Source organism: Macrotis lagotis, chromosome 1 (assembly GCF_037893015.1).
Source record: "Macrotis lagotis isolate mMagLag1 chromosome 1, bilby.v1.9.chrom.fasta, whole genome shotgun sequence".
Taxonomy (NCBI): Eukaryota; Metazoa; Chordata; class Mammalia; order Peramelemorphia; family Peramelidae; genus Macrotis; species Macrotis lagotis.
Genome location: NC_133658.1, coordinates 740,246,775 through 740,260,753, shown reverse-complemented (window position 1 = coordinate 740,260,753; position 13,979 = coordinate 740,246,775). Strand labels below are relative to the sequence as shown.

At 34.0% G+C, this 13,979-nt stretch overlaps 1 protein-coding gene across 2 annotated transcripts in view; it reads right to left on the bottom strand.

Annotated features, from left to right (window-relative positions):
* ZDHHC20 (zDHHC palmitoyltransferase 20) overlaps positions 1-13,979 on the bottom strand; it is a 110,882-nt gene that overhangs the window by 58,029 nt on the left and 38,874 nt on the right. For both annotated transcript variants that reach the window (XM_074216223.1, XM_074216224.1), the window contains exon 3: positions 10,518-10,621. In XM_074216223.1, coding sequence (XP_074072324.1) covers positions 10,518-10,621 — 104 coding nt within the window. The remainder of the gene's footprint in view (positions 1-10,517; positions 10,622-13,979) is intronic.

Below are 13,979 nucleotides of genomic sequence, written 5' to 3'. Positions count from 1 at the left end.
GGGTAGAGTGGTCAAATATAACACATTTTCTTTTTTACTTCTTGCAAGGGGCTGGCATTGAATGGCCTGTCCTAGACCATAGGGCCAGATGGATACTGGGCCTAAGGGGTGGTAGGGGGGCTCAGGGCCTCTTGGCCCCAGGACCAGGGATCTGTCTGCTGTGCCACTCAGCGACCCTGCAGCAGAGTCAGAGTGAAAGGAGAGAGAAAATATAGTACATAGTAGTGGAGAAATACAAAAGGACGGAGTTGCGATCAGCAAAGGCAATGGTGGAAAAATATGGAAATAACTTTTGTGATGGACTTATCTTAAAGAATGTGATCCACCCGTGACAGAATTGTTGATGTTGGAACAAAGACTGAAGCACATTTTTTATATTATTTGGGGGGGGGGTGCAGGGCAAATGGGGCTGGGTGGCCTGCCTGGAGACGCATAGCAGGGTGATCGTTGGTTGTCTGAGGCCAGATTTGGACCCAGGTGCTCCTGGCTCAAGGGCCAATGCTCTGTCCGCCATCCAGCCACCCCTACTATTATTACTATTTTTATTTTATTTTGGGTCTTTTTTTCTCTTTTTTTTTGGTTTTTGCAGGGCAGTGGGATTCGGGTGGCTTGCATGTCACATGGCTGGGTGATTGTTGGATCTACAGGGCCGGATGTGGGCTCGGGTGCTTGTGGCTCCAGGGCTGGTGCTCCGTCCATTGCACCACCTGGCCATACCTATAATTATTACTATTATTTTTTTAATTTTAATTTTTTTCTCTCCTCTTTACTTTATCGCTTAAGCAAGTCTATATTTAGGGGGAAGGGTATTTTATTTACTGTTAAACAAGAATATTTTATTAATGTAAAAAAACATTATTTGTACAAAATGAAAATTACTATTTAATAAATAAATAAATAAATAAATAAATAAATAGATAGATAAATAATTTGAAAAAAAGAAAAAGAAAATGAATGAGTAGTTAGAGATGTCATCACTACAGATGTTTGTAGGTTATCAACTCACTGCAACACAGGTTAAACTTGACCAAATAAACTCCTATCAAATTGGGAGGAAAAAAAGATGAGGACACTGTATGTAGTTAAAGCAACTTCAATCTGTTCAGTTTAAAAAGATACCAACCCTGAAGATTTCTATCATTATTCCTTAGAGAAATTTAATCTAACTGATACAAAACAATTTTAGGCCAAAGAAATCTCAAAAGACTTTCGTAGCAAAGCTTAAGTCTTCTAAACAAATGGAGAGATGGAATGACAATGGAGGGCAGCACTGGTTAGCACCAAAAAGATTGAAGAAAAAAAGGTAATGGAGAAACTGAGCCTGCAAAGAGTTTGGCATGAGATACAACCCAAACCATAAAATGCTAAGAGCATCTGTAAGGCAAAAATCAGACAAAATAGAAAAGAACACCCAACATTTCTAGTGATTTGTTCTTATTAACAAAAATAGACACCCCATTTGTGAACTCTACCATCTTAATACTTGATATATATTCATTATGTGAAGAAATGGTAATGGGAAGTATCTAGATGGTAGAAACAAACAGAAGTCAATACTGAATACTACACTATTTTGACCTATTTCCAAAATATCTAAAAAAGGGGAGGAAAGGGGATTCAAAAAATGTTTTGGTGTTTTTCTGGGACAGAGGAGGAGTGGTTTGTGTTTTGTTTGTTTTTGTGGGATCCAAAAGCTGAAGATTGGAGAGGATACTTTTATACCCAAAATGTGATCAGAATAAAAATAATTAAAAAGGGATGTCCATACATCATCAGTAACAACCAATCTACATGTTTAATTGCACATCTTTAAAAAATATATATTAATGGCTTATATACACAAAGAAGTCACCATTGGTGAACATTTCTAGAACAGACCATATTTTAGTATTACATCTTTGGTAGGAGCAGAGAACATAAGGATCTTATGTTTAGTGTTTGTTGACTTTACAATAATATTTGACTTGGTAGGAAAAAATTCAATCTTAAATACTGTTCTGAAGTAAGGTAAGATGTGACTACTGGAAGAATACTGTTGAATGAATTGAGAAGTGTGGGAGACATTCTCATCTACACTGTTTAAAATTTTCACGAAGGATGTTCTGTACACAATCTAGGGATAGTTTGTCCAACAGCTCATACTTGCAAAAGACAATGCACCAATTAAGTCCTCAACACTAGAAAGAGGAAGAATTAAATGTCAAATAATAGATACAAAGGATCTCAGAAATAAAACATCAACTTTTATTATATAAAATTTAAAAAGTTTTTAAGCTAAAGAAACAAGCCCAACCCATCAAAACAATGCAACTAAAATTAAAGAAGAAAGTTAAATGGGATAATTTTTTACAAAAAAGTTTTTCCAATAAAGTTTTTCATATCAAACATAAAGGAACTGATTCAAGTTGAGATTAATAAGGGCCAAACTCTAACTCATAAATGATAAAAGGATATAATCAAGCAATTTTCAAAAGAAGAAAGCTAAACTATAAATAACCAGGTAAAAAGAAACCCCCAAACTTATCTTTTGTTCCTCACATGATTTCTAATTTCCTACTCTTTAATTCTTTTTCTAAGACATCAGGCCTACTATGAATTAATTCTTCTCCCTTCTCCACTTGACCATTTGGTGAATCAATTCAATTTTATATTGTCCTCATCTCACAAATCCTTTGCTTTTTTATCTTATTGAAAATCTTGCATTGCCAAGTCAGGGCCTGGATTACTCCCACCATTAATTAGCTGTCTTTGCTCCCATACACAATGACACTAGAACACAAAATTGTGCTGCTTAGATCCATACCAAATATACTGTATAATTGCACCTAGGCCCTTACTATACCTCTCTGATTGACTCATTATTCTACTCAATATAAAACTTAAAACAATTCTGAAGTCTACCTCATCAAATTGGCAAAGATGACAACAAAGGAAAACAAATGTTGAAAGAGCTTTAGAAAACAGGGCTCTGATCTGAGAATTTAATTCAACCATTATGGAAAGCATACCCTTTCAGCAAAACCACTCCTAGGTCTACCATATCCCAAGAAAGAACAAAGATAAAGGAAAAGAACCCAAATGTACAGAGATATTTAGAGCAACTCTTTTTTTGCAGTGGTACAGAACTAAAAACTAAGGGCAAGTCTATCTACTACAAAAAAGCTAAACAAATTATGGCATATGTATGTCATGGAATAATATGGTACCTCCAGAAAACAAGACAAATGAGATATTTTCAGAGAAGCCTGCAAATTCTTTTATGAACTAATTCAGAGTAACCATGAACAGAACCAAAAAACAATCTGAACAAAGCAAAAAACAACACTGAAGAGATGTACAAACTTTAAAAGACTTAAGAAATCTAATCAACTCAATGATTAACCACAATAAAACATGCTACCCACTCCCTGACAGAGGGGAGAGATTCAAAATTTAGAATAATATGTACATATTTGTTCATGGACAGTATGAGGATTTATTTTGGTTGACTGCATATTTGTTAAGTGTGGTTCTGTTTTTCTTTTTTCAATGGGGGATATTGGAGAGAGAAAAACTTATTTTAAAAAATTAGATTATTCAGTCTAATGTTATTTCTTTTCAATTTAATTTTAAATATAATTTTTAAATTTTTCATTTAATTTAATCTAATTTCTTTTAAAAAGAAAAGGAAAGGTAGCTAGGTGGCACAGTAGATAGAGAACTGGCCCTGGAGTCAGGAGAACCTGAGTTCAAATCTGACCTCAGACACTTAAAAATTACCTAGCTATGTGACCTTAGGCTTAATGCCATTGCCTTGCAAAAATAGACAAACAAATAAAAAGAAAAGGAATACTTAAGAAATTGTATCAACTCAATGGCAAACCATGACTCTAGAGGAACAACGATGGAACATGTAACCTACCTCCCTAACAGAAAAGAGAGACTCAAAAGACAGACTAAGAAATATTCATTTTTTGATATAGCCATTGTAAAGATTCCTTGTGTTTTTTCTTTCTTTCAATTTGGGGAGGTAAGTAAAAAGGAAAAAAAAAGTTAACAATAGGGTTCACCAAAAAAGGATCACTGAAGCATTAAAAAAAAAATGCAGAAAGATCAGAAGGATGTCTATGAAGAAACAAAGACAAGGACATCTTTGAAAGTTATATGCTAGGGGCTGCTAGGTGGCAGTGGATAAAGCACCAGCCCTGGAGGCAGGAGTACCTGTAAAGGTCAGAATTATTCTGATCCTAACCATTCAATCTCTGCTTCAAGATCTGTAGTAATAAGGAACGCATAATAGTAACAGCCCTACTCCTAAGGCAGATCATTTTGCTTCTGGATAACTATTAATTGGTAGAAAAATTTGATCTATCTCCCATTTCTACCAACATAAAAAAATTGTAATTGAACTAAAAAAAATTTAAATATTTTACTGATTTTTATTTTTGTAATTTACTTAAGGCAATGGGGTTAAGTGACTTGCCCAAGGTCACACAGCTAGACATTTATTAAGTGTTTGAGGCTGGATTGGAACTTAGGTCCTCCTGACTCCAGGGCCAATGCTCTCTATCCACTGTGCCACCTAGCTGTCCCTTTACTGACTTTTTTTTTAACCCTTTTATTACTTCCAAATAATCTCTCTCCTATCCTGCCCACATCAAAATTGTAGAACAAAACAAGTCAATGTCTATGTCTGGCCTCATTTTATGCCTCACAAAGCACTTGGAGTCCATCACTTCTCTTTGAAATGAAGAAAATACTTTTCATTATCAATTTTCGGTGTTTTTTTTTACTTTAGTTTTGATATCTTTTAGTTTGTCTTTCCATTACTGTGGTCCTGAAATTTGTTGCCTTGGTTCTATTTATACTATTCTGTCACACTGCTCTGTTAGTTTATGCCTTCCCAAATTTCCCTCAGTTCTTTATATTTATGTCTTAGAGAAATGTTTCATTCCATTTATTAAAATGCCACTATTTTATTGTGCACCAATTGGTGAATATCCACTTTGCAATTTTTTGGAACAACAAAACAGCTGCTATAAATATTTTTGAAAAAGAGAGCATTTCTTCTATTTCTGATTTCCTTATAGGTACAGGAAGTAGTATCTTCCATCCTTGCTACTGATTCTATTATCTGGCATGAACATTTCTCCCGTATGACAAACCTTAAAATAACTAAACACATATATATTGTCTCCTCCAAATTTTCATTTCTCCAGGATAAACATTTCTAGGACCTTCAACCAATGCTTAGATGATACGTCTGTAGTACTGTTACCATCCTAAGTACCTTTCTGAAAAGACTTAACACAATGCCTAGAATTCAACACAACAGTCTAGGTATATAGTTTGGTCAGGACAGAATACAAGAAGACCACCAATTTCTATGTTTTTAAATCTTTGACTCATTTAAGGTAAACTAACATCCCACTGGTATTTTGGGCTACCATGTTACTCTGTTGACTCATACTGAGTTACTAGTCAAAAACTTTGAATCTTTTTCATAAAGTCTAATTATACTCCTTTCTCCCTTGCCACTTATACTTTTGAAATTCATTTATTGGCTCTGTTTTAGGACATATCTTTATTAAACTTAAACTGGTCATCACTCTAGCCTGCTACAACTTCTTACATTTAAAGATTTGTCCCGGGGGCAGCTAGGTGGCACAGTGGATAAAGCACCAGCCCTGGAGTCAGGAGTACCTGGGTTCAAATCCAGTCTCAGACACTTAATAATTACCTAGCTGTGTGGCCTTGGGCAAGCCACTTAACCCCATTTGCCTTGCAAAAACCTAAAAAAAAAATTGTTCCAGTTTTCTTATTATATAAACATGTAATCTGTGCATTCATCTAAATCATTATGAAAACTTTCTAAATCCAAGGGAAAGTCCTTGGAGTAGCTCTTAGCAAAATAATGATAATTACTACCCCTGGGGGCCAATGATTCAGAATTCTAAATCCACTTACCTGACACTCACAATTTTTCTATCTTGTCTACAAAGATGACATGAGAAAATCTAAGTAAAATGTGTCTACAGCATTTCTCTAATCTCTACCAGTCTAGACACTTGATTTAAAAAAGGAAATGAAGTTAGTCTGGCACGAATGTCAAGTCAGTTCTTGACAATTGCTATTATCTTTTCTAGATGTTTATAATTAATTATTAAATTACATTAACAATATCATTATTAATGATATACAATTATAATTATATTAATAATATATTGTTTATAACATTTTCACTAAGAATTGAAAAAGCTAACTAGCCTATAGTTCACATCACCGCTGTCTGACCTTACTTTTAAAAGTTTTTATTGAAGCAATACACAATATATTTTGATTTGCCATTTAATGAAAGCTCTGCAGTAGCTCCCCTTCATTTACTAAAGCATTTAGTAAACCCACAGTGTTCCCCCACAAGAGGTCACATAAAAATCACACTGCAAGCTGCATTTTGGACAACTCTGGCTTATGTAATCAACTCTTCCACATTCTATAAAGTTAATACCATTTCTTTTTATAAATTGGTACATGTACACTTATACACTTTTTTTTAAGGTTTTTGCAAGGCAAATGAGGTTAAGTGGCTTGCCCAAAGCTAGATAATTATTGTCTGAGGCCGGGTTTGAACTCAGGTCCTCCTGACTCCAGAGCCAGTGCTCTATCCACTGTGCCACCTAGCCATCCCACTTATACACTCTTGAGGTACAATCTCTACCATTTTTCAAAGAATACTGACAATGAATTTATTAAAAAACAAGCCATTCCCCATTTGACAAATGGTCAAAGGATATGCAGAGGCAATTTACAGATGAGAAAGTCACATGAAAAATTGCTCTAAATCATTACTTATTAGAGAAATAAAAATTAAAGCATCTCTAAGGTACCACTTCACACCTCTCAGACTGGCCAATATGACCAGAAAGGACAATGATCAATGTTGGAAGTGTTGTGGGAAATCTGGGACACTAATATACTGTTGGTAGAGCTGTGAACTCATCCAACCTTTCTGGAGAGCAATTTGGAATTATGCCCAAAGGGAAATAAAAATGTGAATATCCTTTAATCCAACAATACCACTACTGGGTATATACCCTGAAGAGATCATGAAAAAATATCCATAGCAGTTCTGTTTGTGGTGGCAAAGAATTGGAAATCAAGGGGATGTCCATCAACTGGAGAATGGCTGATTAAGTTGTGGTATATGTATGTTATGGAACACTATTGTTCTATTAGAAATCAGAAGGGATGGGATTTCAGAGAAGCCTGGAAAGACTTGCATCAACTGATGCTGAGTGAGATGAGTGGAACCAGAAGAACCTTGTACACCGTGACAGCAACATGGGGGTGATGATCAACCTTAATGGACTTGCTCATTCCATCAGTGCAATAATCAAGGACAATTTTAGGGTACCTTCGATGGACACTACCATCTGTATCCAGAAAAAGAAATGTGGAGTTTAAACAAAGACCAAAGACTATTTACCTTCATTTTTTTTAAAAGCTCTTACATACTACATATTTCTCTAATATTTTATTTTTGCTTTGAGTATATGATTTTTCTCTCAACATATTCAATTTTGATCAATGTATAGCATGGAAACAATGTAAAGATTATCAGACTGCCTTCAGGGAGGAGGGGGAGGGAAAGGATGGTGGGGTATAAAATTCAAACCTTACCAAAAATTGATAAGAAGAAACTACTATTGTATATAATTGGAAAACAAATGAAATATTTATATAAAAAAATACTGACAATGCTGGGCAAATTTATCCGGCACTACTTTCAATAACTTGGGATGTAATTCCTCCAAGACAAGTGACTTGAATTCACCTGGGACAGTTAGCTGTTCTCTTATACTGGCTTTCAGCTCACTGTTACAAATTTTATTCTTTCCTTTTCAGTATATAAATCATTTTCCTTGGCAGGAGAAATAAAAACAAAAGAAAAGACTTGCAGGTCTGTCTTTTCTCCATCACTCCTTATCACTGTCCATTCTGCCCCAAGAAGAGCCCTCTGGCTCTGGTTTGAGTATTTTAGTCCTAATTGGGCATGTACCATAAACTCTGGACAAATCACTTCCTATTTCTGGGTTTCACTTTCCTCAACTGTAAAATAAGGTGTTAGACAAAGACCCCTTCACGCTCTAAATTTATGACTCTAATATCTTCTTATTTTTTTCCCTTTTCCAGTAACAGCATTCATTACCATTCTTGGTTTATTCTGAGTTTTAATGTTTTCAAGGACTGTTTTGAAAAGATAATGCCATATTTTTATTCACTCTCTTACTTGCTTTTCTTTCCACTTTCTAGAAGTACTTTATAGAAAATTTAAACTGGTAAATGAGAACCCCATATATGCAAGATTCTGTTTAAACAACTCTTTTTCTTTCACACTAACATGACTTCTTTTTAGAACAAGTATCATAAAGTTCTTTCCCTTGGACCAAGACAAACATGTAGAGGATGTAAAAGTAGGTTGTAATATAATACCAATATTGGCCTGTGTAAGAAAAATAGCAATAAAATACAATGTTCAAGCTAAAGAAAGGTCTCCAGCAAGTAATGTATATTCCTTGTTAGATTTATGGAAAGACCCAGGGATGATTACTGGGTTGCAATCTATATGGGTGGAGACCTATTCTGATTAGCTCAAAGGATTAATTTAAGCATCAAAGGAATTATCTGGAGCATAATTCAAGTTGTATTTCATTATTTATTATGACTAGTATTATTTATCATGCCTTTGTGGGGGTTTGCAAGGCAATGATGTTAAGTGACTTATCTAAGCAAGGCAATGATGTTAAGTGACTTATCTAAGGTCATACAACTAAGTATTACATGTCTGAGGTCATATTTGACCTCAAGTCCTCCTGACTCCAAGGTCAGTGTTCTATCCATATATCATGCCTTTTTAATCTTTCTCAGTGCTTTTCCATTTAAATTGTTACCTAGTAATATGATTAATAATCTAGTCTTTCTTCTATCATCACAATATAGTCCAAAGTTTTAGCCCATATTTTCTTTCTTATTTTAGCACATTCTTCATACATATTATTATATATATTTTTCTAATGCCATAGTACAGGCTATGGCTTATTCAAAATTTAATTCTAAAAAATAGAAATTTCATCTATTTTCTATCATTCATTTTCTCCACTTATTTAGATATATTTCTGAGATCAATTTTTTAAATCCTTGAGAATTAAAGAATAATATTTCTTAACCTAGTTTACATTCTATTCCTAAAATTAATATAATTGAACTTAAGAGTCATTCTTTCTTCCCTGAATATTCTTTCTGCTAGTGGAGAAATTTGCTTCAGAGTTATCTTTTTAAACTTACTTTCAAGTTTATTCCTTATAACCCACAAATTAAATTTTACTTCTTGTAATATATCCTCTTCAGAGTATATAAATAATCACAATTAAATTTCTTAATTTAAATTGGATAAATATGTCACTGTTTAACACCTTAACACCTGTATGGCCTTGGTCAAATTACTTAACTCATATCACTCAAGCTTTCTTATTTGACAAATGAGAGAAGTTGGGCTACTAAACATGGCTTTTAGGAACCTTCCCAATTGTAATCTATGATTCCATAGTTCCTTAAATAAATGTCTTTTCCACTTTTCCTAGTTCAAGTATAATTCATAATGATCTTGTTGGTCAATATAATTATAGATTAAAGACTGGAAGAGGCCTTGGATGTCACCTAATCCACTGTCCTAAGTGGTAGTGGACAGTGCACTAGGTCTATAGTAAGGAAGATAGACATTCAAATCTGGCCTCAAGTCACTTCACCTTTTTTTGCCTTAGTTTATAGTCACAGCACTTAATTTTCAGATTATTGTGAGCATCAAAAAGAAATCATATCTGTTAAGTGCTGGGCCTACTGCCTAATATATAGTAGGAACTACAAAAATGCTTAGTCCTAGTACTTAGGAGTTACATAAATGCTTAGACCTTTCCCCTCTCTTTCCTTTCTCATAAAATGATGAGGAAAATATGGCTCACAGAGATTAGTCAGAAGCTTAGGTTCATAGTCTACTTGTGACACTAAATAGCTTGTATAACCATGTACAACTAACTTCCCTGTGATCTCAGCTAAGAAATGAGGATAATAAATATCCACAACACTGACTTCATAGAACTTCTAAGTGAAAATTCACTTTATGGCTTAGAGAGTAAAATAAATCTTCATGTTCATTCCTGCTGCTCTTAAAAAGCAACCCCAAAGCTTATCTGAAATTTAGGAAAATATTAGAACTCTACTGTCCAAACCTAAATCAACTTTTAAATAATTCTATGCAAGACCTTAAAAGACACATACTAGACAAATTAAAGTTTTATTACCCAAATCCCATGACAGTTTCTGAAGCTCATAACTAAGACTTACAATATGAGTTAATCCAGCAACCTAATGAATTGAAACAGAGACCAGGTACATTGCACTATGCTTTAAATAAGTGCCACAGAAGGGAAAATAATTCCTCAGTCTGCGAAGTTTATAGCTTTTACCAACATTAAATTTACCTCTTTGTAGGGGCACACAGGAGGTGTAAAAATTGTCTTCCAATAGGACCACATAAACAAGACAAACGACAGATGGAAAATCACAAGGTAGATAGCTGCCTTTCCTGGTAAATAAAAATAAATACAAATAAGGTTTCAGTGAGTTTGGGTAAAAATAACAAAGCATACAACATACTTGGAGACTTGCATGGTTTTCTCTAAATGGATTAAAATGCCTAATCCAGGTCACTATAAATATCAACAAACTTTTTTATATGAATTTATCTAGGAATTTTACCAAAGGGGAATAAAAATTATATGTTTATAATAGATATATACTAAATATAATATACTTTTCCTTGCATTTATCAACATAACAACTTAGTTTAAATGAGGCAAATGATGAATAAATTAGGTTTTGATTTCATAAAACAAATGGAAGGTTTTTGGAATTAAATTTCCAAAGATGATTAATGACCTATGACTACCTTTACTTAATTTCTTTTCAGTCTTATGAAGAATCAAAAAAATTTCAAAACAGGAGCAAAAATGGTTTGATTTGTATTTTTAGCACTGTGAAATACTCAACTTGTAGAATCACAAAATAAAAGTAAATGAGAATAGTAATCTTCTTGTAGGATCATGAAAAAGCTTCCTATTTTTCACCCCCTTTTCAACATCAGTCAAACAAGTAAAAGCTACTATTACTAATACCATTGTTATTATTACTATTATTATAATCTTGAACTATTTGAACATCATGTTATGACTTTTCTGATAACTTCAACATTCTCTTCATTTATGAATCTTAAATTCAAAGTTATATTCAAATATGGATCTAAGTTTAGCATGGTCACAAATATAGAGCCTACGTCAGATTGCTTTCTGTCAGGAGGAGGGAAGAGAGGGAGGGAGAAAAATGTAAAACTCAAAGCCTTGCAAAAAAAAATTGGTAAAATCTACTGTTGCATGTAGAAGGAAAAACAAATAAAATATTAAAAAAAAAACGAAGAACTCACAAAGGCAATACCCCAACTGTTAGTTTTGAAAAAAAAACAACCCCCAAAAACTATATTGGAAATAACCTTTATCATTCACATTGAGAGAGACCATACACACATAATTGTAAAATTTATGGAGAATATTTAAAAGCTTATGTAATCTTGGAGCAGGTAGGTGGCTCAGTGGATAGTTGAGTGCATTGGTCCTGGAGTCAGGAGGACCTGAGTTCAAATTCAACCTCAGAAATATTCTCTATAATTTTTTTTTAAATTCTAAGTTGACATGAAGCATTAGCAGGCAACCAAGCTACATTTATAACAGCAAGAAAATAAGTGGTGACCAGTGTACACAAATATAATAAAATGCATCCTTTTTCTTATTTTCTTGCTGTTGTTGAGTCATTTTAGTCATAGCTGATGCTCTGTAACCCTTAGAAACCTTGGGGTTTCTTGGCTGTTACTGGAGTAGGTTGCCAATTCCTTCTCCAGTTTATTTTACAGATGAAGAACTCAGGCAAACAGTGTAAAGTGACTTGCCCACCATCATACAGCTAAGTAAGTGTTCAAGGTCAGTTTTGAATTCATGAAGATAAGTTTTCCTGATTCTGAGCTCAGTGCTCTAGCCACTATACTACTTCCTTGTCTTGTATTTATAATCAATTTAATGACTGCATGATGCCATGTTCATTTATTATACCTCATACACATCCAGGATCAGAAACTGAAAAAGACAAGATTTTTATAGTAGAAACCCAGAATGGAATTCCAATTCCCTTATTTAATTGCTTATGTGACCATTAGGCAAATTAATTCACTTAACCAAATCTAAGTTTTTCATTTGTAAACTGGTTACAGTACATGAGCTATACCTTAGTGATAATGCACAAGGTTGCATTTACTTCCTTACATAAAATCTCAAATTCACTTTCTTTTATTGGTTGAATTCTTGTTACTGGTATATGAAAGCACGGATCTAATTTCTGTGCCTCTTTTTGCTATTTTGTTCTGTAAGATAATGGTCAGTTCCTCCAATACAGTTCTTTATCCTCTGATGGTCTCTATAGTTTCTGGTTTAACAGTTATACTGGATACTTTTCTCTCTCCCCTTTAAATTACAATTACAAGTATGTAGGAAGAAAAAAAAATCTGATCCTGAAATATTAAATTTGGCTTTATCATAGAAGATTAGGAAAAGTTTACATAAGCAAGAAAATCAAGGAAAACAAAATTACAGAAGTCCATTAAAGGAAGCACATTAAAATAACTTAAAAATTTCCATTCCAGTGTGAGAAGTGGTTATCTTTTCTTCTTCTATTTGCAGAAGATTGTCATGAATCTCTCTCAAGAAGAATTAGCAAAGATTATCTTTTGGTAGAAAGAAAGTATATGAAGACTTCAAGGAAATTGTCAATATAATTTATATTTGGTCACAACAAAAAAAGTCATTATTTTAGGTTTGTAGAATGACAGACTTACTTTTTTGGGGATTCAAGAAACATCAAACAATAAGCAAGTCACTGAAACAACAAGATTGGGGACATTTAAAGCTAAGTAAAAACAATCTCTGCCCTCAATCATCTTACAATTTAGTAGATAAGATAAGATGCATATACTATAATACAATATATAAAAACAATGGGAGGTAATCAAATAGTTCAGAAAAACCCAAGTGGATGAAGTAAAAAAGCTAACACTACCTTGAAGTACTAGGAGACATCCAAATAGTTTAAAGAAGCCCAAGCAAAGTGGTCAATCAGTTAATACTACATTTAAATAAAATGGGAGGAAAGCCCCTATAGATATGTAGAGAAGATAGTCTTTTCACAAGATTCCAGAATTTGAGTTGGATGCGAGCTTAGTGGCCATCTAGTCCAATCCATACATTGGCTTTCTCAGGAGATAAGTATTATTAGCCAAGGGCAGCTAGGTGGCACATTGGATAGAGCACTGGTCTTGGAATCAGTTCAAATACAGCCTTAGCTTCAAGTTCACTAGTGACCCTGGACAAGTCACTTAATCCTGATTGTCTTGCATCCAGGGCATATCCAGTCATCCTGATTCATATCAGACCCTTGTCCCAGATGGTTTTAGGGGAGAAAGTGAGGTTGATGCCTTAGCATAGTACCCCCTCACTCAAATCCAATTCATGTGCTTGTCATGACCTTCCCGATATCATGATCTTCTTCAAGAATGAAGGACAAACATCTTCATTATTAGCCAACATATCTATGTTGTCAAAGCATGGTTAGTCAAGGATCAAGATCATCAGACTGAATCTCAAGATTGTAGCTCACAGGACTTGAACCTGGATCCCTAACTATAACTCCATTTCAGAGATGAAACTGAAAAAAATAGAGATTAAGAGACTTGACCAGGGTCACAGAACAGATAAGTGTGTAAGATTGGATTTCAAGTCAGTCTTTATGATTCTAGCCCGAGCATGCTAGATAAAAGCAGATGATACGATAAATTTCAATCCAAA